The 25,769-nt window shown below is 46.1% G+C and overlaps 1 protein-coding gene across 12 annotated transcripts in view; it reads right to left on the reverse strand.

The window, feature by feature from the left end:
- Nucleotides 1-6,073: 6,073 nt before the first annotated feature.
- smoc1 (SPARC related modular calcium binding 1) overlaps nucleotides 6,074-25,769 on the reverse strand; it is a 36,194-nt gene continuing 16,498 nt past the window's right edge. For 3 of the 12 annotated variants that reach the window (XM_076977769.1, XM_076977774.1, XM_076977766.1), the window contains 9 exons: nucleotides 25,113-25,160; nucleotides 23,591-23,677; nucleotides 23,255-23,335; nucleotides 17,410-17,602; nucleotides 16,352-16,434; nucleotides 14,760-14,865; nucleotides 14,061-14,305; nucleotides 13,560-13,590; nucleotides 6,074-8,724 (listed from right to left, as the gene is read on the reverse strand). In XM_076977769.1, the coding sequence (XP_076833884.1) occupies nucleotides 8,685-8,724; nucleotides 13,560-13,590; nucleotides 14,061-14,305; nucleotides 14,760-14,865; nucleotides 16,352-16,434; nucleotides 17,410-17,602; nucleotides 23,255-23,335; nucleotides 23,591-23,677; nucleotides 25,113-25,160 (914 nt within the window). In that variant the 3' untranslated portion in view covers nucleotides 6,074-8,684. Of the gene's footprint in view, nucleotides 8,725-13,539; nucleotides 13,591-14,060; nucleotides 14,306-14,759; nucleotides 14,866-16,351; nucleotides 16,435-17,409; nucleotides 17,603-23,254; nucleotides 23,336-23,590; nucleotides 23,678-25,112; nucleotides 25,161-25,769 lie in introns of all 12 variants that reach the window. The other 9 variants (XM_076977777.1, XM_076977773.1, XM_076977775.1 and 6 more) reach the window with 6 other exon arrangements.

Genomic DNA, 25,769 nt, shown 5'->3' on the forward strand with positions numbered 1-25,769 from the left:
GTTCACAAACGGCAGGGACTGCAGATGCCCTTGTTTTCCACCACACCACCTTCCAGGCCACCTGCCCCCCAGGCCAACTGCCCCCTGCCCACTGCCTTTCACCCTCTCGGTGCCTACCCCACAGTCGCCCCTGCCCGGGCCACATGGCTGTCTTCCTGCAGTACCACGTGATGCATGATGAAGTCTCACCACCGTGGTGAATTTGAGCAGAGTCTGAAAGAATGACAGCAATGGCTTCTGGGTAGGCTTGAGCTGTCGCAGGCCCACACTGACGTGTCTCTCTCTCTCTCTCTCTCTCTCTCTCTCTCTCTCTCTCTCTCTCTCTCTCTCTTTCTCTCTCTCCCTCTCTCTCTCTGATGGCAAGAAATGCATTGTTACTTAGTTGTTATTGTTTTTTTTTTTTGTATTAGTTTTCCAGGAATTTTATGAAAGGGCTAATTTCATTATTTCAAAATGCCATAGTTTTAAAGTCGACATAGTTTTAACTTTTTTGCTGATAGAGTTCATTCACTTTAAAGTGACTTTATTAAAATATATAAAAATAAAAAATTATGTAAAGATATTTGTCAATTCTACAAACCATTTACTTCTGTTTGAAAGTAGAGTTAATGCATTAATTGTTTAAACTCGTGTGTGTGTAATGACTTGTGAATGAGATTTGTGGGAACAGTATGTGTCTATGTCTGTGTGATGTGTGTGTGTGTGTGTGTGTGTGCTATGAGTATATATATATATATATATATGTATGTGCGTGTGTGTGTGTGTTTGAGTGTTAGGTGGTTACTGTCTGGTGTTCTTCACATGTGCTTGTCAGAATCCACAGTAATTGGGATTTAATTGGCTAAATGGAGCGATGAGTACTGAACATGACTTCGGTGAAGAAGCACGTGTGTGTCAGAGAGCGCACTGCTTACGCTGCTTTAGAGAAATGCCTCGGGGGCTTTGCACCTATGTTCATATGGCTTTGTTTACATGAACCGTGAGTGCTCTTTGCTTTTGATCTTACACCACCTAGAATAAGTGTGTCATCCAATCAGGAAAGAAAAAAACAAAACAACTGATGCTTTTCTGAGGGTTAAATGAGTTAGGAGAAACACCACTCTGGATGATAATGGAGTCTTAACACAGTTTGCTTTAGGTTATGGTTTTAACCACTCTGTTGTTCTGTCAGCCATTAATTCAAAAAATGTATGTGGTTGTGTGCCACGGTGCGTAGACAGATGGGCATGCTTTAGGAATGGTCCTGTTCAAACTTAAGAGAAACAGTTAATCTAATCCAGACTCTAATGGAGACAACATGTAAAATGGAGAAGCCGTAAAAGGATGAGAATCCTGACTTATTGTGGGAGAAAAACAAGAGACAAAAAACAGAAAAGCACATCGACGTTGACAAGTAAATGACAGATAAAAGGACTAAATATCACAGAAAAGGGACCACATTTGTGTGGTCACTGACTGTCTATAGGCGCTTTGCTCTGTTCTCATTGTATCTCTGAGGTAATTATAGCTAGCAAATGTCAGAAATGTGTACATTTAATCTAAGGATGGGGGAATAATTAAAGGCTCTCATGCAAAGGCAATTTAGTAATATAATACAGGGAGATAAAATATGTGGCTAATAAACCTGGGTGAGGAGACATTCCTGTGTAAAGACCACATGATTTAGCAGAGAGTCCACCGCGAGAGAAGTTGAGAGAAATCCTATAAAACTGTGGTGCCCTCCGTGTGTCCTGTAACCTCCAGATAACCCCCCCCCCCTTCCCTCACAACTCACTTCACACAAAAATGATTCATCACAAGCAGTGTGTTCACGTATGTGGATTCTTTGTAATCAAAATGGGGTTTAAAATTGAAATTATTAGTAATGTCTCTGCAATTCCTATCAATTTGCAAAATTAATTTCTAAAATTGTGATTAGGAACTCTGAATAAGAAATAAGTCATCAATGTTTAGAGGGTCATCTCCAATGAAGATTTATATTATTCCTATTATCACCAGCAGGGGGCTCACTCTGACATATAACGACCCTGCGATCTGTTAGTTGGAATAGCCACATTTACACAAAATTTTGCCCCAAACAAGGCAAAGATTATGGCAAGCATGACCTTTCTAGAACTAAATAGACCATGACTGTAGAAACAATTACTGCAGTGTCTTAGCATGAAAAAAGCAAATCAGACGTTTATGAAAATTTAATTTGTACTTGTAGTCATGTGCATTTGGAATAAGACAGACTGAATGTAGAGGATATAGACAAAGCGTCTGGACTAATCACAAATTTTATCCCTCAAACTGGCGATAAGAAATGCAAGGATATTTTCCAGGCTTTTATAACTGGCATCACTGGACAAAGGCCTGGATTTCAGAGTCAGTCAAAACATAATTAATGCTCATCCAAAATGTAATAGAAAACAGATGGTTCAATACCAGCAGAAGTTCTGAAGCTTGCATTTTTTACTGATGTATCTCTCTTTTGTTAACAACATTTTGGAAAGAATGTACATGCGCTTGTGTTTAGTAAGCATATCATATGCTGTACAAGATTCCACTGTTGTTTCCAAACTGAGAATGCTTCATGAAGTCATGTCCCTCACTCAAAAAGGGAAAAAAAGTGAAGAACCAGGAGCAGAAAAAGACAGACACCTGCCGTGATTAGGCCAGCAGTGTTCTCAATCAGTCAGGCCTTTGTGAGACCTGACCCCTGACCCCTGACATTGGCCTCTTGACAGGTGACCTCTGGGCCAGGAGACCACAGTCCCATGAACAGGTGTTGCTGCTGGGAGCAGAGCATCAGACAGAAATACTTACAACTGATCACACACACACACACACACACACACACACACACACACACACACACACACACACACACACCACTCATTGTAACTATTAACTATGTGATCTTCCAGCTAACTGCTTTTAATAAGCTGTAATGGCCTTTGAAATATGGAGGACTGTTTGATGCACACTGGGAAAGCTTCTTGTGAAACTATTTAGCATGTTTGCAGGGCTGGACAAGTGAAATGGAGGAAACTAAAGATAAAACACTCTGCTACATTCAACACATGTAGCAGGCACTCTTATCCAGCCATTTTCTATTTTTCAGAGATATTGTAGAGGTAGGCAAGCATAGTGGTAGGAGTCTCACCCAAAGGTTTACTGGTGTAGCAGTGTCCTTACCAACACAGGGACTGAACTCCATCCCCCCACCCGTAGGTGTTGTAGCACCTTTACCTGCTGCACTATAGCAACCTGTCACCGCTACAAGGGTCAAGGCAAATCTCTGATGCTTATGTTCACTTGAACATCATTTCAGAAACCATCATTTCAGAATTTCACATATCTATTCATACATGTTTTTTCTCTCTTCATCTGAGACCCCCCCCCCCACACACACACACACACACACACACACACACACATCTCTAAGCAGCTGCGTCATTATAAAACTCTTTTGAACTTCACACTAGAAGTCAAATGCCACATGTGTCAGTGGAAGACAGATGTAGTGCAGCTGCCTGTGAGATCCTTTTTCATCCACCCACCCTGCCACCACCCATCACCTCTGTCCAGCAGATCCTCATCAGCAACAGCCTCGCACCACCACCAGCACCACCGACACCACTGACACCACCGACACCACCAGCACCACCAGCACCACCGACACCACCAGCACCACCGACACCACCAGCACCACCAACACCACCGACACCACCAGCACCACCGACACCACCAGCACCACCAGCACCACCAACACCACCAGCACCACCAGCACCACCAGCACCACCGACACCACCAACACCACCAGCACCACCAGCACCACCGACACCACCAGCACCACCGACACCACCAACACCACCAGCACCACCGACACCACCAGCACCACCGACACTACCAGCACCACCGACACCACCACCACCACCGACACCACCAGCACCACCAGCACCACCGACACCACCAGCACCACCGACACCACCAGCACCACCACCACCACCGACACCACCAGCACCACCGACACCACCGACACCACTGACACCACCAGCACCACCGACACCACCAGCACCACCGACACCACCGACACCACTGACACCACCAGCACCACCGACACCACCAGCACCACCGACACCACCAACACCACCAGCACCAACAGCACCACCGACACCACCAGCACCACCGACACCACCAACACCACCAGCACCACCGACACCACCGACACCACCAGCACCACCTGCACCACCGACACCACCAGCACCACCGACACCACCAACACCACCAGCACCACCAGCACCACCGACACCACCGACACCACCGACACCACCAGCACCACCAGCACCACCGACACCACCGACACCACCAGCACCACCGACACCACCAGCACCACCAGCACCACCGACACCACCAGCACCAACAGCACCACCGACACCACCAGCACCACCGACACCACCAACACCACCAGCACCACCGACACCACCAGCACCACCAGCATCGACAGCACCACCGACACCACCCACACCACCAACACCACCAGCACCACCACCACCACCGACACCACCAGCACTACCGACACTACCAGCACCACCGACACCACCAGCACTACCAGCACCACCGACACCACCAGCACCACCGACACCACCGACACCACCAGCACCACCGACACCACCAGCACCACCGACACCACCAGCACCACCGACACCACCAACACCACCAGCACCACCAGCACCACCACCACCACAGACACCACCAGCACCACCGACACCACCAACACCACCAGCACCACCAGCACCACCGACACCACCAGCACCACCGACACCACCAACACCACTGACACCACCAGCACCACCGGCACCACCAGCACCACCAGCACCACTGACACCACCGGCACCACCAGCACCACCAGCACCACCGACACCACCAGCACCACCAGCACCACCGACACCACCAGCACCACCAGCATCTCTTAAGATACGTGCCAGCATCACTCAGTAAAAGACCTTCACGGGTGTCAGCTGCTGCCGGACTGCTCTGAAAACTTCACTGTCTTCTTCAAAGCTTGTTGTTTTGCGTGTGTAGGACTCGTGTGACCCTTGTTTATGCTGAAACATATCGTTATCTTAGGCTTGGACTACAAAAACACAGTCAATAGCCCATAATGTTATGGATTTTAATTTAATAAGGAATACAAAGTAATATGAAGTTATTTAAATATTTAAAGTATGGGGCAAATTGCAGGCTAGTTGAATAAATATTGGCTATTTAATAAACTTTTGGATCCCCTATAAAACATGCAATTTGTGAGGAACATGAGTGCAACTTGCACTATTAGGACTGTGGCTTTCTCTGCTGTGCCTGCCCTAATGCGTCAATTCTAATACATTTCAACAACATGGAATGAAAGTGATTTTGCTTCTGCACTGAAGGTTCAAAGTTCATGTTGGACCAGGTGCTGGAGCTGAATCAGGTGCAGGTATCACTGTGACTGGTGCATCTCGACCCTGCAGCTTGGACAGGAGTCTGGGTGCCTTCAACCTCAAGCTTTGATTGGCTGTGACCACAGCTATTCTCTCTCAGTTAAACAACGTGAAATGCTTGGAGCAGCACAGCCGCCCAGCTGCGGTCTGGAAGCACTCGGGGGTGGAGGGCACGCTGACCTGCCCCTCCAGGTGGGGGTTGGGGCAAACGGAGGGCAGCTGTGTCCAGACATGTGAGGCCCTTTTCTAATGCTTTCCCCCAGATCTACATACAGTAACATTGCTGCTGTCAAAACCAAACCTCATCCTTATATATATATATATATATATATATATATATATATATATATATATATATATATATATATATATATAAGAGAGAGAGAGAGAGAGAGAGAGAGAGAGAGAGAGAGAGAGAGAGAGCTTGGTTAACCACATACTGTACATACATATAAATATATTATTCAAAAAGTGTGAATCAAATGAAGTTTTTACTTGACTAGAATACTTGCACTTAGCTGTAAATGAGCTATTTTAAGTTCATTTATCAAAGATGACTAATAAATGTCAAGCCACAATTTAAAATAACCACACAAACAATAGAGTACATTAAAATGTGTATTTTTACTGACAGTCATTAAAATGTGTATTTTCACTGACAGTCAATTAAATGTGATTTGTTTGTAACCAAACAAATCTATGATGAGAACAAAATATTTTACTTACACAAATTTCTCAAAAAAAAAAAAAAACCCTAAATGATGTTGATGCCAAAGACTGTTACAAGATTCATGCTGAAACAGAAAGAGCAAAAGCACATTTTATACATATTTACATCTTGACTGTTTCATTTCTTCTGTTCCATGAGCCAAAGCAATGGCCTCCAAGAATATGTCCATAAACAGATACACACACGTAACCAACGACGCATACACACACACAAAACATAAACAATAAACATAAACAATAAACCGCATCTTTCTTAAACTAGAAGGATGACCACATCACTGTTGGGAGACACATTGATTTATATATATTTGTGTGTGTGCATGTGTGTTTGTGTGTGTGCGTGTGTTCATTTACGTTTTTTTGTGTGTAATGTGATAATTTTGTTAATTCTTTGTCCCTTTGTTTGAGAAAGAGATTCATTTGTTTAATTAGATCAATAAATTCATTTGTAAAATATTAATTACAAGTAATATTTTTCTTGTTGACAGCAGTCACACAACAAACACAACGTATCTCCCAACTAAATTGCATCACTAAAGTCTTTATCTTGTTCACATTTTCTTAAAGACTGTATTTGTGTCATTTGATATCTGTAGATTGAATTTCATTTCTTTTGCATCTCAGTTGTGAAAATGTGCTGATATCCAACAATACTGAAGAATAATGACATTCTATTTATAATGACAATAAATTCTATTTATTTTTTTTGTTTTGAAATAACGGACCAGCTTCCTAGATGAATTTACAATTAAAGACCTAAAGAACATCTCAAAATATTAATGAGTTTGTATAATACTATACTAGAATCTTACATGTTCGTTCAGCATTTATTTAATTAAACAATAGAACAGAAATGATAAAACACTTCTCAGACACCAGCCAAATTGCTTCATCAGTTCGGTCTTATCTAAGAACAGTCCTAAGAACAGTCCTAGCTAAGAAGAGTCCTAAGAACAGTCCTAGTTAAGAAAAACCTGGGTGTACTGGGTGTATATTTTCTCTGAGATTGAAAATGAAAGTACAGAGACAGGTATGGGTAAGACCAGACGTTTTACATTGGCAGGGGAGAAATTCTGGCAAAATATATTGACAATTGACAACTTTAGAACAGTATTAATTTTAATTTTGAATATGAATATTGTATCAGCCTAATTAAAAGCGATGTATAAGACTATTTAGACAAACACAATTTGTCAAAAAATAAGTCATAAAGCAGAGTTGGACAGAGTTGTCTTAATGCAGAGTTGGACAGAGTTGTCTTAATGCAGAGTTGGACAGGGTTGTCATAATAAACAGCTGGACAGGATTGTCTTAATGAAGAGTTGGACAGGGTTGTCATAATGAAGAGTTGGACAGGGTTGTTATAATGAAGAGTTGGACAGGGGTGTCATAATAAAAAGTTGGACAGGGGTGTCATAATGCATGATGGATGTCTCACGTGAGTTTGCACCTCCACAGAGGCTCGAGATGATTTCTCTCCACATCAGGAATCTCTTCTGAGTTCTACTACAGTTCAGCACACGACCCAGTCAAAGCAAAAGCAGTGAAACAGTATGACTTGATAACGTGGTGAATCAAGGCAATGGTAAGTGTATTTGTCCTAATGTCATCTCAGACATGACTGTTTGTGATTCCAGAGTCTTGCTGTACCTCGCTTCAGCCAGTGAAGGCAAACAGAGGAATGATTTCATCACCTCACATCAGATATGTTACAATAACTAATGTCTGATATAACAGCACAGTCAAACAACATTTAGTTCAGCTTACCAGAACATGTTTGTAACAAAGGAAACAAATAAACAAACGAATACAATAAATGAATATACTGTGTTTAAAAACGGCAACTATTGAAAGAGCTAGGACCTAATGTTTATAATTAAGCAGGCTTGATGGGAAACTATACTGAAAGTATTCTGAAAATAATTGTGTTCTGTTTATGCTCACCACAAATGTTCCTCATCCAATGCTAAAGTAATCAAAAGTACCGATACAAAAGAGACCACGTGGGTGTGGCCATGTGGATGTACAATGTTCAGTCAGCTCCTGCTCTCTAATGTTAACACTGAATGTTATTTCCTACTGATGTCTGGACTGTGATCTACTGTTGTATTGTATAATACTGCCTACATTTAGTTCTCTTTAGTACTCATCATAGGTTTCTCTGTGTATTAAACCAGGGAGTCAGTGATTTGTATGAGTGCCATGTTTTTTTAAACTTACTCTTAAATCTGTCCGACATTAAATGTTTACAACACAACTAGAGACAGAGAAGAGACAGAGAAGAGACAGAGAAGATTTCTACCGCAGGAGGAGAAAGTGCAATCGTTTTGGCTCCATAATATCAAACACACCATAATATCATGATATCACGTCAGCTCCAAAGTAAGTCATCTGTTGCTTTAGGAACCTCATTTACATTTAACTGCTCCAAAACTCTCTCAGTCCATGACGAGCAGATGCTTTTCCTTTGTGACGTCTGCTCCTGGCTCATCTTCCAGAGTCTTCTACCCTCACACCAGACGACCTACTGGGAACAGACACGGGAAGGAGATGAGGGTGAGGAGAGGGTGAGGAGATGAGAAGAGCCCGACCACACACACACACACACACACACACACACACACACACACACACACACACACACACACACCCACCCCGGTCGCACCTGGGAGATTACGGAAGGTGAGGAGGGAGAGAGTGATGGGCCAGGCAGCCCGCTGCTGACCCGAACGCTGACAGCATGAGCAGGAGTGAGCAGAGTGCCTGGTGTGCGCCAGACCTGACCCAGATACACCAACTCCTGAAATGCACTCGACTGCAGTGGAATGCTCCTGCTTGATGCAGGACGTGTGTGTGTGTGTGTGTGTGTGTGTGAGAGAGAGAGAGAGAGAGAGAGAGAGAGAGAGAGCCCAGTAAAATGAAAGGGATGAGGGCAAAAGCGTGTTTTTGGGAGTCATGTGGGAAACGGATGGTTTCTCTGTGGTCAGAGCGTAATTCCGTCTCTGCCACTAGCGTCCCATGCTTGTCTCGCTTTGTCTTTCTCCCTGTCTCTGTTGTTCACACTGTCACAGCTTTAGCTCATTTCAAAATGTCTCCATGCATGCAAAGGTGCGCCGCTCTTAAACCCGTTTGTGCTGAACTATGAGGCACTGTAAATGTCTGAACTATGAGGCACTGTAAAGTATATGACATATGACACTTGTAGAAGGACCAGGAGAGGTTGCAGGATGGGCCATGGGGCTCCTATTGGACCCATTAATCACTGCAGAGCTGAGGGGTTGAGAAGATAGGTAGGAAGCCCAGATTGCTTACAGATGGCTTCTAAACAAGGGCGGGGGTGCTGGGGGGGTTGTAGGGGAGCATTCTCCCTCACCACAGCCCACGGGGGAAGGGCCAGCTGGGGGCCTTTACCCTGGGGAACCCATCACATGTCTGTCTGTGTGTGTCTTTGTGTAGAAGAATGGAAGGTTACCAGCAGGTTTTTTTTTTTTTTTTTGGGGGGGGGGGGGGTTAGTATGGCACTGCAGGTGTGCTCCACAGCCAAGTCCTGGTACGTTTGTGTTTTATTACGCCCCCCCTCCCTGCCGAAAAAGTACTGCTCGCACTACTTTAACAGAAATGTAGTTGCTTTGTAGACCTATCACAACAGAGTGCCCTATCAAACGCAACCATATATTACAGCAGTTACAAGAGATCCTGACGTTTATGTCCGTTATTTAGGGGAGGGTGCTTAAGGGCTTTTGGAGAGAATCTGAGAGTTGCTCTTGTTTGTCCAGGAGCCCAGAGGACCTTCTGAGGTCCCCGTCTGAGTGTCTGTGCCCCCGGTCTCCCCTGCAACACTGTCCCCTTTGGCAGTTAAGAGCCTCCAGCCAAGCAGCCTGCTTCAGCCTGGAAGAGAGCGGAGTAACGGCTGTGCCATTAAGGGCACAAAGTGTCTCCCTGGACACAACAGCCCCTCATCTGATAAAGTGGGGAAACCGGATCCGGCATGGTGCGGAGCGGCCCGGCCGACCTGCTGGTCTCTCAGACCTGAGACCAGGGTGGGAGGAACACAGTGAAGACAGCACAGATGAGTCTGGAGCCCTACAGTCCTCATGTCACTCCAATATAAGTATTCTTCATATTCATCTAGTACCTGTAAATGTAAAGGGGTGGCACTTGGGGGTTCAACCCACAGTGCATATTGTGTCATTCATAAGCAAAAGGCAAGCAAGTGGTAATGAAAATGCAAATAGTTCTTATAGAACTCTCAAAGGACCACGGACTCTCAGAAATGACGTAACCATAATCAAATGACGTAAACTGCTAAAAATATTATAGCCAAGTCCTTTCAATAGGTATGCTGCTTCTGCTCTAGTGCACTTTACAAATGACATCAGCATGATGTCAAGCGTTTGTAAGGTCGCTGCTGAGTATGTATGTCAGTGTCCCTAGCCTGTGCATAAAGCTGCTATTTCATGAGACTAATGACCGTAATCCAGACTTTCTCCACCTCTCTTACACATATCCACTCTCTACACACACACACACACACACACACACACACACACACACACACACACACACACACACACACACACACACACACACACACACACACACACACACACACACACACACACATCTTAGCACTTCTCTGGAAGCTTAGGGAAAAGGTGACAGGACTCAGGCAGAAGGACCATGAAACATTTGAGGTGCAATTCAAAACAAATGACTAAACACTCAGACACCTTGTTTTTAAATGATAAACTCAAGTAAAAATGGCAGCGTTTGTCTCTATAATCAACAGAACAGCCTAACGTGAAATGTTGCACAAACTTTCAGGACAATCTTAACACTTTGTTCCTGCCAGGAGACACTGAACAGCCTCCCCAGTGTAGCAGGAGCGTTTGAGGAGGAATGGGGAAATGTGTAGAGCAGGTGGGTCTCTGAGCGAGAGGAAGAAACCCCCAAACAAATGGTGCCGAGCCACTGGCCAGCTTTGTTTAACAGCCCTCCTAATTTCCAAACAAGGACATTAAAGTTAATCTGTCCCTCTGGAAGGTAATGATTTTTCCAGTTAGAGTCCTGAGTATCTTCAGGGAAAAAAAGTTAAGAGATGAAGTCTTGGAGCCTTAACAATGTCAGCGTGGCACTGTGGAAATACTGTAATATCAGCGTGGCACTGTGGAAACCAATTAGTCTGTTGAATAACACTCTGCAAACTCAGATTAGTTGAACTTGCATGAACCAGTTTAAGTGTATTTTTAAATTTACTATTATTTTCCAAGGCATTCTTTAAAGTTGAAACTGCCTCAGATCATTCTGACATTACTATGTAAGAAAACATATCCACTCTGCTATTACAAAGTCCGGACGGCCCCTGATTCACTTCTTCCCAGATAAGAAATCATCTACTGATTGGACACCTCGGGTGTGAAACCTACAGTGTAAATTGACCTTTTCAAGTTGTAGATGGATGGTAGTATTTTTTGTGCAGAGCTTTAGGACTATATTTTAATTCAAGCTCCTTACATTGCTCAGGAACACAACCAAAGTGTATGCCTTGGAAACATTTATCTCCTGAGACACATTCACTGTCAAATTCAGCTGCTGCCAGAAACGTTCAGGAGATGTCCACTGGATCACATCATGTCTTAGCTATTTTGGCAGTACCGACTACTTAGATATTTTGGCAGGGGTCTCTCCCAAGCATAGACTACATTCATCAGTTTTAAATTTAACGTGCTCCAGTGGCATGACATAAAACTGACATAAAACTGAAGCTTTATCTAATTTATCAATCCCTCGAGTGTGTGCTAGAGGAAGGTGTGTGTGTGGGGACCAAAGCAAACCTGCTGGCTGGGGGTACAAGAAGCCCCTACGGTTCCCCAAACGAGCTTGATGTTTATCCTGGCACCGCTGGCCAACGTCTGCCAGGCCGTGACGTTATGCCCACTCCCAGCCACTGTTTCTCAGCTTGGAGCGGTCAGTGCCAGGTTAAACACATGAGCTCAGTCCTCGCCGGGTCTCAGCAGAGTCACGGCAGCCCGCGGGCCAGGGTAAACAGCCGCGACGCGACTCATAACGAGGGAATCCCATCGGTGAGAGGGATGTGTGTGCACAGAGACCGACGGCCTGTCATCACACGCTAAGCACCTTCCTCAGAACGAGAGCTGAGGCCAAGAAGACTTGCAGTATCACAGCAGAAAAGCGGACGAGTCAGAGGGCGTCTTGTGGTCTCAGAGAACTGGGCGAAGGGAAACACACAGTAGCGTCTCACACAAACTCTTCTGGACCTGGTGAAAGGCAAAATATTTGCGTCTAGTTTTCAGAAAATATATGTAATATATGGTGTAAAGACATCTAAATGATGACCCTCCCTTAGGGTGAGTGGGTATAAGTGCAGAATGATTTCCAGAGCTTCAGATGGCGATCAAAGGGAGGTCAGATCCCGCAGAAGCTAAAGTGTCCTGGGGTCACCAACAAGTTTCATACTTCAATCCCAGAGTTTCATACTTACTGCGGCTATTATAATGCTACTAATTCTACAATACAGAACAAAAAAATTTAACTACATCAGCTCCAGAGCAGCTAGAGGAGGTCACATCCTTGTGATTTTGAATGTATGAAAGTGGGATAATTTATAATTTTACAGACACACATTTCATTGCGCAGTAAAAAGTGAACAGTACACAGTACAACAGCTACAACAGAGCCGTTCTGAGTCAGACAGAAACTGTGTGACGTCTCTCTACTGTGTCTAGAAACAATATTAGAAGTGTAGTGCAGCACGTGAGATTGAAAAGTGAGGGAAATCTGAAGAAAATGACACGCGAGCAGGTGTATTCGCCAAGCTGGGCTGACCGAGGCCAGCGGTGTAGTCGTGTCTGAGGCAGGAGTTGTCACGGCGAGGAGCCGAACCCCTGTGATGTCACTGCCCTGCTGTTCAATGCACTCTGAGCTTACAGTGTGAACCGAAGCTGTTCAGCCTCACGAAACTGTGTTTACGGGGCCTTTGATCCTCTTCTAAGAATAACAGCGTAATGTAATCACATAGTGTCTTTACTATGACCTTATCTAAAAAATCAATACCCCAACACTCACACACACACACATGCATGAATGCATGCACGCATACACAGGTGCACACACCCACACACACACACACGCACACGCACACGCACACACACACACACACACACACACACACACACACACACACACACACAAGCTGCCTGATAGAAATGCACAGAAATGGCCAGCACAGAATGCCACATTACTTAACAGTGTTAAAGGATTACATTTGGTAGCATCTGTTGCAGCTGATGCAAACATTAGTAAAAGCGATTAGGGGTCTTACTGAACAGGTTTGTCCCTTGCCTTGTCCCCTGACTGCTGCTTGCTATTGTCCCTGTAGAAGGCAGAGAGACACCTTCATTAGGTCAGGACAAACACTCCCCTCCACACACACAAACACACACACACATTAAATCAATGGTTTTGCAAGGAAGACAGAGCAGCATGGCACACCCTTGCTCCTGTACAGGTGTGCTCCTGTGCAGGTGTGCTCTTGTGCAGGTGTGCTCCTGTGCAGGTGTGCTCTTATGCAGGTGTGCTCTTGTGCAGGTGTGCTCTTGTGCAGGTGTGCTCTTATGCAGGTGTGCTCTTGTGCAGGTGTGCTCCAGTACAGGTGTGCTCTGCAGCTATAAGGTTGCTTGGGCTTCCATAGAAACTCTCCACAATCTCATATAAACACAATCATCTCAACGCTGCAGTGGCCTTCTGGTCTCCTACAGACCTGGACCTTGGGAATCATCCCATCATGCACCTCTAGGGTTCTCCCCTGACTGAGCAGGCCGTTTCAGCCTGGGCGGTGCTCACCTTCTTTGCTGAGCCCGAGGCATCCCTTCAGCTCCTGCAGGGTGATGGCCTTGTCCTTGTTCAGGTCGCAGTAATCGCTGAACCTGCGTGCGCATCGCTTGGGCTTCGCTCTCCGCTTCACGTAGCGCTTAAAGGGCTTCATCTCCTTCTTACTGATGTCGTGGCTGCCGTCGCTGTCGAGCTGTGCGAAGTACCAGTGAACGACGCGTTCCTCCAGAGTGTGACTGCGCTCCGGCTCCACAAACCTGCCGGGGGGTGGGGGGGAGATGGGGTGAGGCAGGTCAGAGCAGGGCGGGGTGTGGCGGGGGGGCAATGGGGGCGGGGGCGAGGCCATATGTTCAAGCTGATGTGGTTAACCCAGGGAAATGCCATAACTTGGCACTGTTATCATTACACTTCAAAGCATATGACAGCAATGTTTTAGATTATATAATATTTAGGCAAATATTATTTACTTTCATATTCTAATTAAGAGAGAGAGAGAGAGAGAGAGAGAGAGAGAGAGAGAGAGATAGAGAGAGAGAGAGAGAGGCAGTTTCCAGAGAAATAAGACATTTTGGCCAGAGGTCCTTCGTCAGTTGTGCAAACAAGCCCTAGCACAATAACAACTTGAACAATAATTTAAGGATGTGACCACATTATCCACTTAATCACTCTATGGTTTTTTTTTTTATATAAAATGGTGCCAGGTGTTCTTACCTCCCTCCACCAGAGGGAGTTGGCGAGTTAATGGTCTCAACCATGTCTTCTGTGAGTGCATCCATCAAGCTGGTTATGAATTCTCCTTTCTTTCCCTCTGGACAGCCTGCCGCATTGAAACCAAGAAGGATACACATGAATACAAACACACCAAGGGTGCCAAATGTCTTGGGCCATAAGCTGGACCCTCTGTCCTCCCCACGGCCCATAATGACACACACTTAAGCACTCAGCATAACGGCAGTTCTTTCACCACCTGACCCAGAAAACATTCTCTCGGTTGTAGTCACCGTCGTGTCAGTAGTGTGTGAGGAGACGGTAGAAGTGAACATGCGAACATGACGGAGGACGTACGAAAGAGCTCAGACACAAACAAGCTCAAGGTGACACAAGTGGACGTCGAGCACCCAGTTAACTTTTACGACGCATCAGCGGACACCTTGGGCAGCGAAGTTTAATTGCTCCAGATTCAGTGCCCCAGCGGCCTGGGCCAACACCCCCATCGCGTCCACTCTAATTGTGTCTGTTAAAGCGACTTCAAACAGAAGAGCATAATAAATAAATCTTTTGGTTTTACATTTTCACCAGTCATGGTCCCGCTGAATTTTGCTCTCCAGAGCCTTTCTGCCTCTTGTCTCTCTGTTGTCTTCCCTTTTGTCTCTCTGTTGTCTTCCCTTTTGTCTCTCTGTTGTCTTCTCTCTTGTCTCTGCTGTCTTCTCTCTTGTCTCTCTGTTGTCTTCCCTCTTATCTAGATGTTGTCTTCCCTTTTCGACCATGTGTAGGCACTGGTCTTCTCTGGCATGCCAGGTGAATTCAATTACCATCATGGTGGGGGGCAGCGATGGGCCATACCACCTTACTGCCTTTCAACACAGGTGATAAATTGAAGCATATAGACTTGGGTCCTTGACTCTTATACACTGTCCAAGCACTCTAGACAGAGGATGCACAGAACGGGAATACAGCCAGGAATAACCTCTAGTTGCATGTGCTTACATGAGCTGTCCTTCATTTCTAACACAGGTGGACGGCCTGAGTGGCCGTGGAGCCCAGATCTCCCGACATGTCCAGGAATGCGCTGCTCCTCACGGCTGGGGCCATGAATGCTGTGATGTAGCAGCGCATCCAGGATTGAATACATAAAAATAGTCCCACTCCACCCCCCATGGCCAGCACCGCCCGCCCAATCCCCCTCTGCAGGCCTTCCACAGCCGTCCAACCAGCCATAAACCAGGGCACACATCTGCTGCGCAGTCAGAGGCCGTGTTTTACTCTGTAAACATACCAGATGGGGTATTAAAGGGGGGTAACAATGAAATTTTAAATGAAGGCAAGAGAGTAGATCAACCAAAGTCAAGGAACAGGAACCAGTGAAAGGATGGAGGAACCAGTGAAAGCTTGCCAGTTGAGAAGGAGACCACCGTGAGATGGCAGGACAGGGCACGCCTCCTTATATCAGTGTTCCTGAGTTAGAATGGCTGCTACAGGAATTCTGAGTGTAGTGCTCAGATGTCCGAAGTTAAAACCCATGTCAGCATGGATGAACTCTTGTGTTTCAGAGTGTTCTGAAACTGGGTAGACTCTCTCCTCACCTGTCAGGTCTCTGTCTCTGAAAGGGTTCTCCATCTCAGACGCATGGGAGCGTGCCATACTGTCACACTCAGGCTTTTCATACCTGAAAGGAAAAAGAAGACAGATAGAGAGAGAGAGAGAGAGAGAGAGAGAGACAGACAGACAGACAGACAGCATTGAAAGACATGAAAAGAGAGTTTCAGAAAGACAGAGAGAAAGAGAGAAAGGGAGAGAGGGTGAGAGAGGCAAAGGAATGAGATTTGCATTTTAAACTCAACATTAAGGAGCTACATAATCCAAGACCATAAGAGTCCAGACCTGTAAATTTTGAGGAAAGACAGTTCCACTATCATGACAATCCTGGGGAAGTGATCCGTAAAAACTGCTCTATAGCAGAGATGTAAAAACACTTTTTAGATTAATGTCTTTGCCTGTGATGGCTGGGCCATGAATTGGCACAAGAGAACCTGGAGTGCTGAGCCTGGTTTGTGATTTATGTATTACTCCTTAATACTGACAGATAATCAGTATATTATGAGTATACTATACTCATTAATACTGACAGGCACGCAGAAATAATAATTTTCCAAACACCTCTTCAAAAAAAGGAAAGTGAAAGAATGGAAAGAATGCCCTGATTGATAATTCAACAACAAGACGTTAATGGGGATTGTGGATTTAATTTCACTTTTCTGACTAATGGGATGTGTGATTTTTTTCCTAAAAACTTGCTGTGCTGCAAACAATGAGTGTCTGAAGCAGGAGAAGGACACTTTGTCTCACATTCAAGCTAAGAGCTAAGCTGTGGCGTGCAGCACATCTGTCTGAGGGCCTCTCGACCTCAAGCCTCTGGACATGAGTGAGAAGGGGACTGGACTGCAGCCTTATTGACTTATATTGAAACTGCACGCGCTCCAGACAGCGGCCTGCCAAAAACTGCCACATCATGCATTTCTCTTCTTGAGACACAACGGAAATAGTTACATTCTCAGTAGATTCTCTCAAAGTTTCATTTCGCCAGGATATCTGAAAAGGTCTTTGTTCTGTCTTTCCACTGCATGCTTTGCCCTTTACTTGCCTGGCCGAGGTTCCTGGTATGGGACGACCCGTGTCTACTATGACGCACCAGCAGTACCCGGTGGACTGGTGACACTGGACCGGCTTGTACAGGCCCTGCAGCCCACAGTCAGGGATGAAGGTGGCGTCTCGAGGGTTCACCTGGGCCTCCTCCATGGCTGCTTGCCTCTCCTGGTCACAGGAGGGAACTTTCTCTAGAACCATGAGAGACATGCTCATTCCTCCCAGTGGACGACTCAAGAAACAAACAAACAAATATCTCAGACACTTGCATCAAAAAAAAAAAAGACCAGAATTCCAAAACCTTGAATGGACAGAACGAAAAAGAGAATGAGGTGTTGAATGGAGCGTTTCATACTGATAACACATAATATATGTATTTGGCCCACATCCAAGTTGTGATTATGCAACACGTAACCATGCATGCATTCCTACTGGAGAGCAAAATTGTTCCCGGTTGCCCATATTGACCAAATTACAACCGCCAGCTGAAATTCTGTGTTGACACGAAACATTTGATGAAAAGTGGAAGTGCTTGTTTAAGTTAGAACAGACAGAAGCTGAACGCTGGAGACACTGCGTGAACTTCCCAGGCCTGAAGCTTCATGCAACATCTCAGCCCCTCACCCACCCACCCACCCGGGTACATTATTAACACAATGAACACTTGAAAGATGTTTTCACGCCTTGTCTCATAAATCTCTATTTATGTTGAAATCCATTTAGCGCATGGCTCAGTCACCGCGGCAGGGGCCAAACGCGGCAGCTAATCCCGCTGGTGCTGGTGTGAAGAGGCTCTGCCACCCCGGACTCGTGTGCCATTTATTAGAGTGTGTTTATGGAGTGTTCAGCTCAACACCAGCAGACTCCTCCACCTCTCTCCCGCACACACACGCTTCACGCTGGCAAAGACAGGGGCCAATAAAACAACTTTGAGATTCTATAGCATACACACACACACACACACACACTCTCTCTCTCTCTCTCTCTCTCTCTCTCTCTCTCTCTCTCTCTCTCTCTCACACACACACACACACACCCGCACGCACACACACACACATGCACACACACACACACACACACACACACACACACACACACACACACACACACACACACACACACACACACACACGCATGCATAACCACCACATGCACAATCACCACATGCACAACCAATAACACTGCCCACACCCACCCTCGCAAACACACAAACTCACCAATCGTCACCCGCCCCCCAACACAATCGAATGTCCCCAATCATGTTCTAGCAGCTCGTGTTACTCCCAGACTTTGTGTTGTGGCTAGGCAGATTTCTGGGATAAAGAGGAGGGGGCAGTTGGTCTGACTCCAGCCAGGGGGGTGATGTTGGTAAAATGTGTGTTTGTGTGTGTGTGTGTGTGTGTGTGTGTGTGTGTGTGTGTGTGTGTGTGTGTGTCTATGTGATGCTGGTAAAGTGTGTTTGTGTGTGTGTGTGTGTGTGTGCGTGTGTGTGTGTGTGTGTGTGTGTGTGTGTCTATGTGATGCTAGTAAAGTGTGTGCCACAGGCACAGGACTGCAGGATCCAAGAGCCTCCCAGCAAAAAAGCATGATCTACTGCTTTGCCGTGTCTCGCTCACAGACAGTCCTGGTCCTGGTCCTGGTCCTCCAGCGCCGGCGTGCTCAGGCTGATCTGGGACCAGGTTGGAGCGGTGCTGGCAGCGGTGGGAGGGCCTCCCGCTTTCAGCAAATGTCTGCCATGCAAGCGTGAGCGTGAGCAGGGTGCATGCTTTCTGCTCAAGTGTTCTGAGTAACCCGCTCTCCTGGCCAAAACTCTTCCCTTCCAAATTATTTAGCACTGTTTATTATAGTGAGGGTATACTGGCGCCAGGCAGCTGCGATTCCCAAAAGAATTTTTTTTTATATACACAAAAGAGGAGGAAAATGCTGGACAGTTGTAATTCTATCTTCCTTTTTCCCAAGTGCGCATGTTAAACTGAATCTCTGACTCTTCTCCTACTGTGTTGACTGATTCAGTGACTCTTCTACTGTGTTGACTGAATCAGTGACTCTTCTACTACTGTCTTGACTGAATCAGTGACTCTTCTTCTGTGTTGAGTGAATCAGTGAATCTTCTCCTTCTGTGTTGAGTGAATCAGTGACTCTTCTCTTACTGTGTTAACTGAATTAGTGACTCTACTGCTATGTCGAGTGAACCAGTGACTTTTCTCCTTCTGGTCTGAGTGAATCAGTGACTCTTCTACTGTGTTGACTGAATCCGTGACCCTTCTTCTACTGTGTTGACTGAATCAATGACTCTTCTCCTTCTGTGTTAACTGAATCAGTGACTCTTCTCCTTCTGGTCTGAGTGAATCAGTGACTCTTCTCCTACTGTGTTGAGTGAATCAGTGACTCTTCTCCTTCTGTGTTGAGTGAATCAGTGACTCTTCTCCTACTGTGTTGAATGAATCAGTGACTCTTCTCCTACTGTGTTGACTGAATCAGTGACTCTTCTTCTTCTGTGTTGACTGAATCAGTGACTCTTCTCCTACAGTGTTGACTGAATCAGTGACTCTTCTTCTGTGTTGACTGAATCAGTGACTCTTCTCCTACTTTGTTGAGTGAATCTGTGACTCACTCGTGTTGAGTGAACCAGTGACTTTTCTCCTTCTGGTCTGAGTGAATCAGTGACTCTTCTCCTACTGTGTTGACTGAATCAGTGACTCTTCTTCTACTGTGTTGACTGAATCAATGACTCTTCTCCTACTGTATTGAATGAATCAGTGACTCTTCTCCTTCTGTGTTGAATGAATCAGTGACTCTTCTCCTTCTGTGTTGAATGAATCAGTGACTCTTCTCCTACTGTGTTGACTGAATCAGTGACTCTTCTTCTTCTGTGTTGACTCAATCAGTGACTCTTCTCCTACAGTGTTGACTGAATCAGTGACTCTTCTTCTGTGTTGACTGAATCAGTGACTCTTCTCCTACTTTGTTGAGTGAATCTGTGACTCACTCGTGTTGAGTGAACCAGTGACTTTTCTCCTTCTGGTCTAAGTGAATCAGTGACTCTTCTCCTACTGTGTTGACTGAATCAGTGACTCTTCTTCTACTGTGTTGACTGAATCAATGACTCTTCTCCTACTGTATTGACTGAATCAGTGACTCTTCTCCTACTGTATTGACTGAATCAGTGACTCTTCTAATACTGTGTTGAGTGAATCAGTGACTCTTCTCCTGTATTGACTGAATCAGTGACTCTTCTTCTGTGTTGAGTGAATCAGTGACTCTTCTCCTACTGTATTGACTGAATCAGTGACTCTTCTGCTGTATTGACTGAATCAGTGACTCTTCTGCTGTGTTGTCTGTCATCTGTTACTTTGGTATTTACTCTGTTGCTGTTGCGAGGGGACACTAGATGTCAGAGAGCCTGCCTGCACCAATAAGACGTGAGGAGACAGCAGCGCTGGGAGATGGCATTGTTTGCCCTTTTTTCTCTGTACTGTTTAGTCTGGTATGGATTAGCTGAGATGAAGTGAGCTGAGATGAAGTGAGGTGTCATTTCCTCATTATCATGGCCGAAAAGAAAAGCGTCTCCCTCCCAGTCCGGCCACTGCCAGCCAAATAAAACAGCTGCAAAGTATGATGTGTTCAAACTTATCAGTGTCCTATAAACATAATGTTCTCTCTCTCTCTCTCTCTCTCTCTCTCTCTCTCTCTCCTCTCTCTCTCTCTCTCTCTCTCTCTCTCACACACACACACACACACAGAGACACACACACACAGACACACACACACACACAAAGACACAAAAGCCATCTGACCAATCATCTTCAGCTGTGATCACTCTAGGGCTGTTAGAACAGACAGACCAGTATGAGATGCAGGTTTGTATTGGTCAAGGTTTAGTCTAAAGAGGATCAGACTCCATGATGTCCGTTTTGATCTTTTCTTCTTTTGTAATAGTCCCCATTAACAAAATGGCAAGACAAAATGTTCCAACAATAATCCATCATAATAATTATAATCAATTATAACACACAGGCCTTTTTCTTGTGACTGCAGGTGAAATGTCAGTCAAAAGATCTAGACTGCCGTGGAGAATCATTATAAACCTCACCCAAATCTCATCGTAGTATCCTGCTCCCCTGTGAATCACTTCATGGCTGCGGCGCTTTTGAATACATAAAAAAAAAACCATGAAACCAGCTCAACAGCCTTCATGGTCTGCCCAGAAATACCACTACATTCCCCAGCTCGAGGACCGACGGGTTTGTCCTCCCAGACTGTAAAAGCTAATCAGAAGCAGGAGCTCCCAAAAGGGTCTCGAACTGCTGAACTGCTGTCAGCACAGATCAAGCTCTGCCCCCCCCCCCCCACTGTGGGCGAGACCTTCCAACACCGCAGACCTGCCCACCGCCACACTATCCTGCTGCTCTGGCTTGTGTTGTGCGGCAGCCCGCAGACCAACAGCCCCGCCTGGTACTGCCCCCCCCCCCCCCCCCCAGGGGGAGGCATGTTCACACTGGTCCCCCAGGCACATCTGGGACCACACGGCTCTTTTCACAAACGGCCGGAATTTCACGCGAACGAAGACACATACACGCACACGTGCGAGGGCACCGCACACGTGCGATCACACGCACACGTAGCTCTGCTCCCAATCACAAACCCCACTCCCGTGACCCCATAATTCAACCCCCTCTCCCTCCTGCCCCACTCCCATGCATGTACCTCCCCCAGGGGGGCGGAGCTGAGCTGGTAGACACTGGGTAAGGTCAAAGTTATTAGAAGGAAATTGCAGAGGAGACACAGAGGGCTAAACCAATTACACTGGGGAGAAGAGAGAAAAGAGTGTGGCACAGCCTGAGTGGAGTTGGGTTTCTCGTTCCTGGACATGTTTCATATTGAATCTAAAACTAGAGGGGAAAAAACCCAAGTAAAATGTTGTGCAAAAAATATCCCTCAAACGCTTGAGCCTGCATGCTGTTATTGTAATACGACTACAGGAGAGAAGCTTCGTTGGAGATTCGTTGAGATGACCACAGACACGCTCTTCACACATCCCCGCTAGCGACAACGCAGCGCAGGGAGGAGCAGCATGAAAGAAACGTCTATGCATTTTCGTTTTGGTTAACACACACTAACCACACTGACACCAGAGCTCAACAGCATGACACCTCTGATTAATGTGGTTTCAGTAACGCATCCGCTGTGGCCTCACACTTGTTCAAAGGTTTATGGAGTAAACCGTTTGTCCTGCTGGTGTACAAACAGGGCGGCCTCTGTAATGCCACTGTAGGAGACGCAGTGAGGCTGAAAAGGTGCAGCCTGTGTGAGGAAGGACGTTTAAACCAGAGACGCAAAAGTCGTGCAGCACACGGATCATTTACAGTATACGATGCAGGAGCCATGCAGATTGGCAGGACTTCAAATGTGCTTGTTCCTACACAGTGAAAGTAAAGCTAAAGCTTGTGAGGTTGTTGTATTCTGTGGTGTTAACAGGGGAGGAGACAGGGGGGAGGAGACAGGGGGGAGGAGACGGGGGAGGAGACAGAGGGGAAAATACGGAGGGGAGGAGACAGGGGAGAATACAGAGGGGAGGAGACAGAGGGGAGGAGACGGAGAGGTGGAGACAGGGGGGAGGAGACATGGGGGAGGAGACAGAGGGGGAGGAGACAGGGGGAGGAGACGGGGGGAGGAGATGGGGAGGAGACAGAGGGGAGAATACGGAGGGGAGGAGACAGAGGGGAGAATACGGAGGGGAGGAGACAGGGGGAGGAGACAGAGGGGAGAATACGGAGGGGAGGAGACAGAGGGGAGAATACGGAGGGGAGGAGACAGGGGGAGGAGACAGAGGGGAGGCGCACCTGTCCTCCTGCTGCTGGAGCCGTTGAGCTTGTTCTCTTTGTAGACCAGGTGCTTTATCCACAGCGTGGGTGCAGTGATCTCTATCAGCCCAAACACAGCAGTACATGACCAAGTGTGATCACAAAACATGCAGAGCACGTACCAAACACACACCTAAAACACGCAGAGGACATACAAAACACACACCTAAAACACGCAAATCACACGCAACGCACAAAACACACACAACACACAAGATCCACAGCACACACAACATGCACAAAACTCACAAAACAGTACAAAAGCAGAGCAGGCCTTTTGTGGAGACCTGCACTTCATCGGGGAGCTGGACTCACCATCGCCTTCGGGCCGGTGGGTCTCCATGGTGGGGGTGGGCTTGGCGCCATCATCTGGGTTCAGGGTGAGAAAGAAACGGAAAGAAACTACCATTATTGAGGTTAATACGATCTACTCTCCAGAACTGTTGAATGGTTGGGATTTGCACATAGCCCGGCTGAGTGCAAAGAAAACAGATAGACAGGAGGAGAGAGATGAGACCAAAGATAGAGTGACAGAACACACAACACTACCAACACACATACGGCCTGTACCTCATCTCCTCATACACTCCATGGCTTTAACACACATTCTCCACACCTCACTCAGACACACAACCACACACACACACGGCAGCCACTGAGAAGATCTGGAAGGGTTGCTCTGGTTGGAACGTTCTCTCCTCGTCTGAAGGCTCGTTTCGTTAAGGCGAATGTAGGGTGGCGTGGCGGGAGGCTCCACCAGTACTCACCCAGACATGAGCCCAGTGTATTCTGCCATCCTTCCATTCGGACCCCACCAAGCATATGCCAGCCCTGGCAATGCTAAGACTGAGTTGGTACAGGTGGTTGGGGCACAGAACATTGTTACTTAAAGCGTCATTAGGGAAAGAGACCGTCACCAAACCAGGCCTCTCCATGTGAGGGCTCCACAATAAGACACTCCACTTAAGATCTTTTAAAGTAGCATCTCACTAAATGATAAGAAGAGGAGATTCAGATTTTAACAACAGTGATTAGATTTCTATGCAAATCTGTCATGCGTAATCGATTATGTGCTGGCATTCTAAACTATACAGGCAGATCAAAAGTTTTTCTCTAAATGACAAAACTTCATTTGTACGTTGTGAACGGCATTAACTCCCACGCGCACTCTCAGCCCAAGTAGTCCTGCAGGACCAGGTTCAGATCGGCTTGGTCACTGCACAAAGCACGCTATCATCTCTGTGCACCCACTTCTCCAACATTAACCTCTGCTGTTAACGTGTGCATTAGTGGTTTGGGGTTTCACTGCAGCAGGGGGGAGTCATGAGACCCTGGCGGTCATGGCGTAGAGAGGGCCAGGCTGACACAGCCCTCCCTTTGATCAGAGTGAAGGCCTCTGGCCGTAAAACAGAACAACTGGAATATTTTTTTCATTGTTTATGGTCCCATGAAGCCAAGCAGCTACTCACAGAAACTCAAGGCCAGGGACGAGATCACTCAAAAGAGCTGGCGCTGTCTGATATGAGCAGCAAAACAAGATACACTAATGTGATCTTAGAAAAGAAAATGTCACCTTTCCTGCTAGATCACAACCTAAAGTTAGTGCAAAAAAAAGACAAAAAGACAAACCCCTATAGTTCAGTGACATTCCAGTTTCCAGCGTCAATATTACTGCAATAAAAAACAAATACATATTTTGCATATGCACACACGCACACACACACACACACACACACACACACAGACACCCACACACACACTCACACACACACAGACACCCACACACACACTCACACACACAGCAATACGACCACATTCTCTGCGGATCTCAACTCACCTTTTCGTCCAGAACTCGGAGGTCCAGGGGGTTTATCAGTTACTGAACCTTTGGAAAGACAGTACAAGGTCTGTAAAGCCCTGATGAGCACAGAGCATTCACCCAAGCTCCAATTAAATGAAACAAATGTGAGAAAAGTCCCGCAGTTGCATTTGCAGAAATGTGCTGTTGATGATGAAACGTGCACATATTCTAACGAAGTCAGGGACAAAAAAGGTAACGTCTGTGACAGCTTTGACATTGTCTGGATATAGTCTGGAACCTGACAAAGATCAGACCACGGGCAGGTTTAAATAACAATTTAATGACTATTAAAGACTGAAAGAAAAACACTGAAAAACTCCATGCGTAACATCTGGACTTAACTAACTGTAAGATTACCCCACTAATTCCACCAGACGTCTCTAAAATATGCAGGATCACCTAATGACAGCATTGTTTGCTGGTTTTCTCAGCAAAGATAAAACAGTTTAGTAGGGACAGGACTGGTATAGGACACCAGACACCTGTCACCAATTCTGGAATTATACCTATTCATTAGTCACAGAGAATCTGATACAAAACAGCACAGAGAGATACTGTGTTTACAGTTACTATGTATGAGGCCAAAAGTCAGCTGTCACGGATCCAGGTACGTGCAAGAATTCAGATAGGCAT

The sequence above is a fragment of the Brachyhypopomus gauderio genome, chromosome 17, assembly GCF_052324685.1.
Source record: "Brachyhypopomus gauderio isolate BG-103 chromosome 17, BGAUD_0.2, whole genome shotgun sequence".
Lineage (NCBI taxonomy): Eukaryota > Metazoa > Chordata > Actinopteri > Gymnotiformes > Hypopomidae > Brachyhypopomus > Brachyhypopomus gauderio.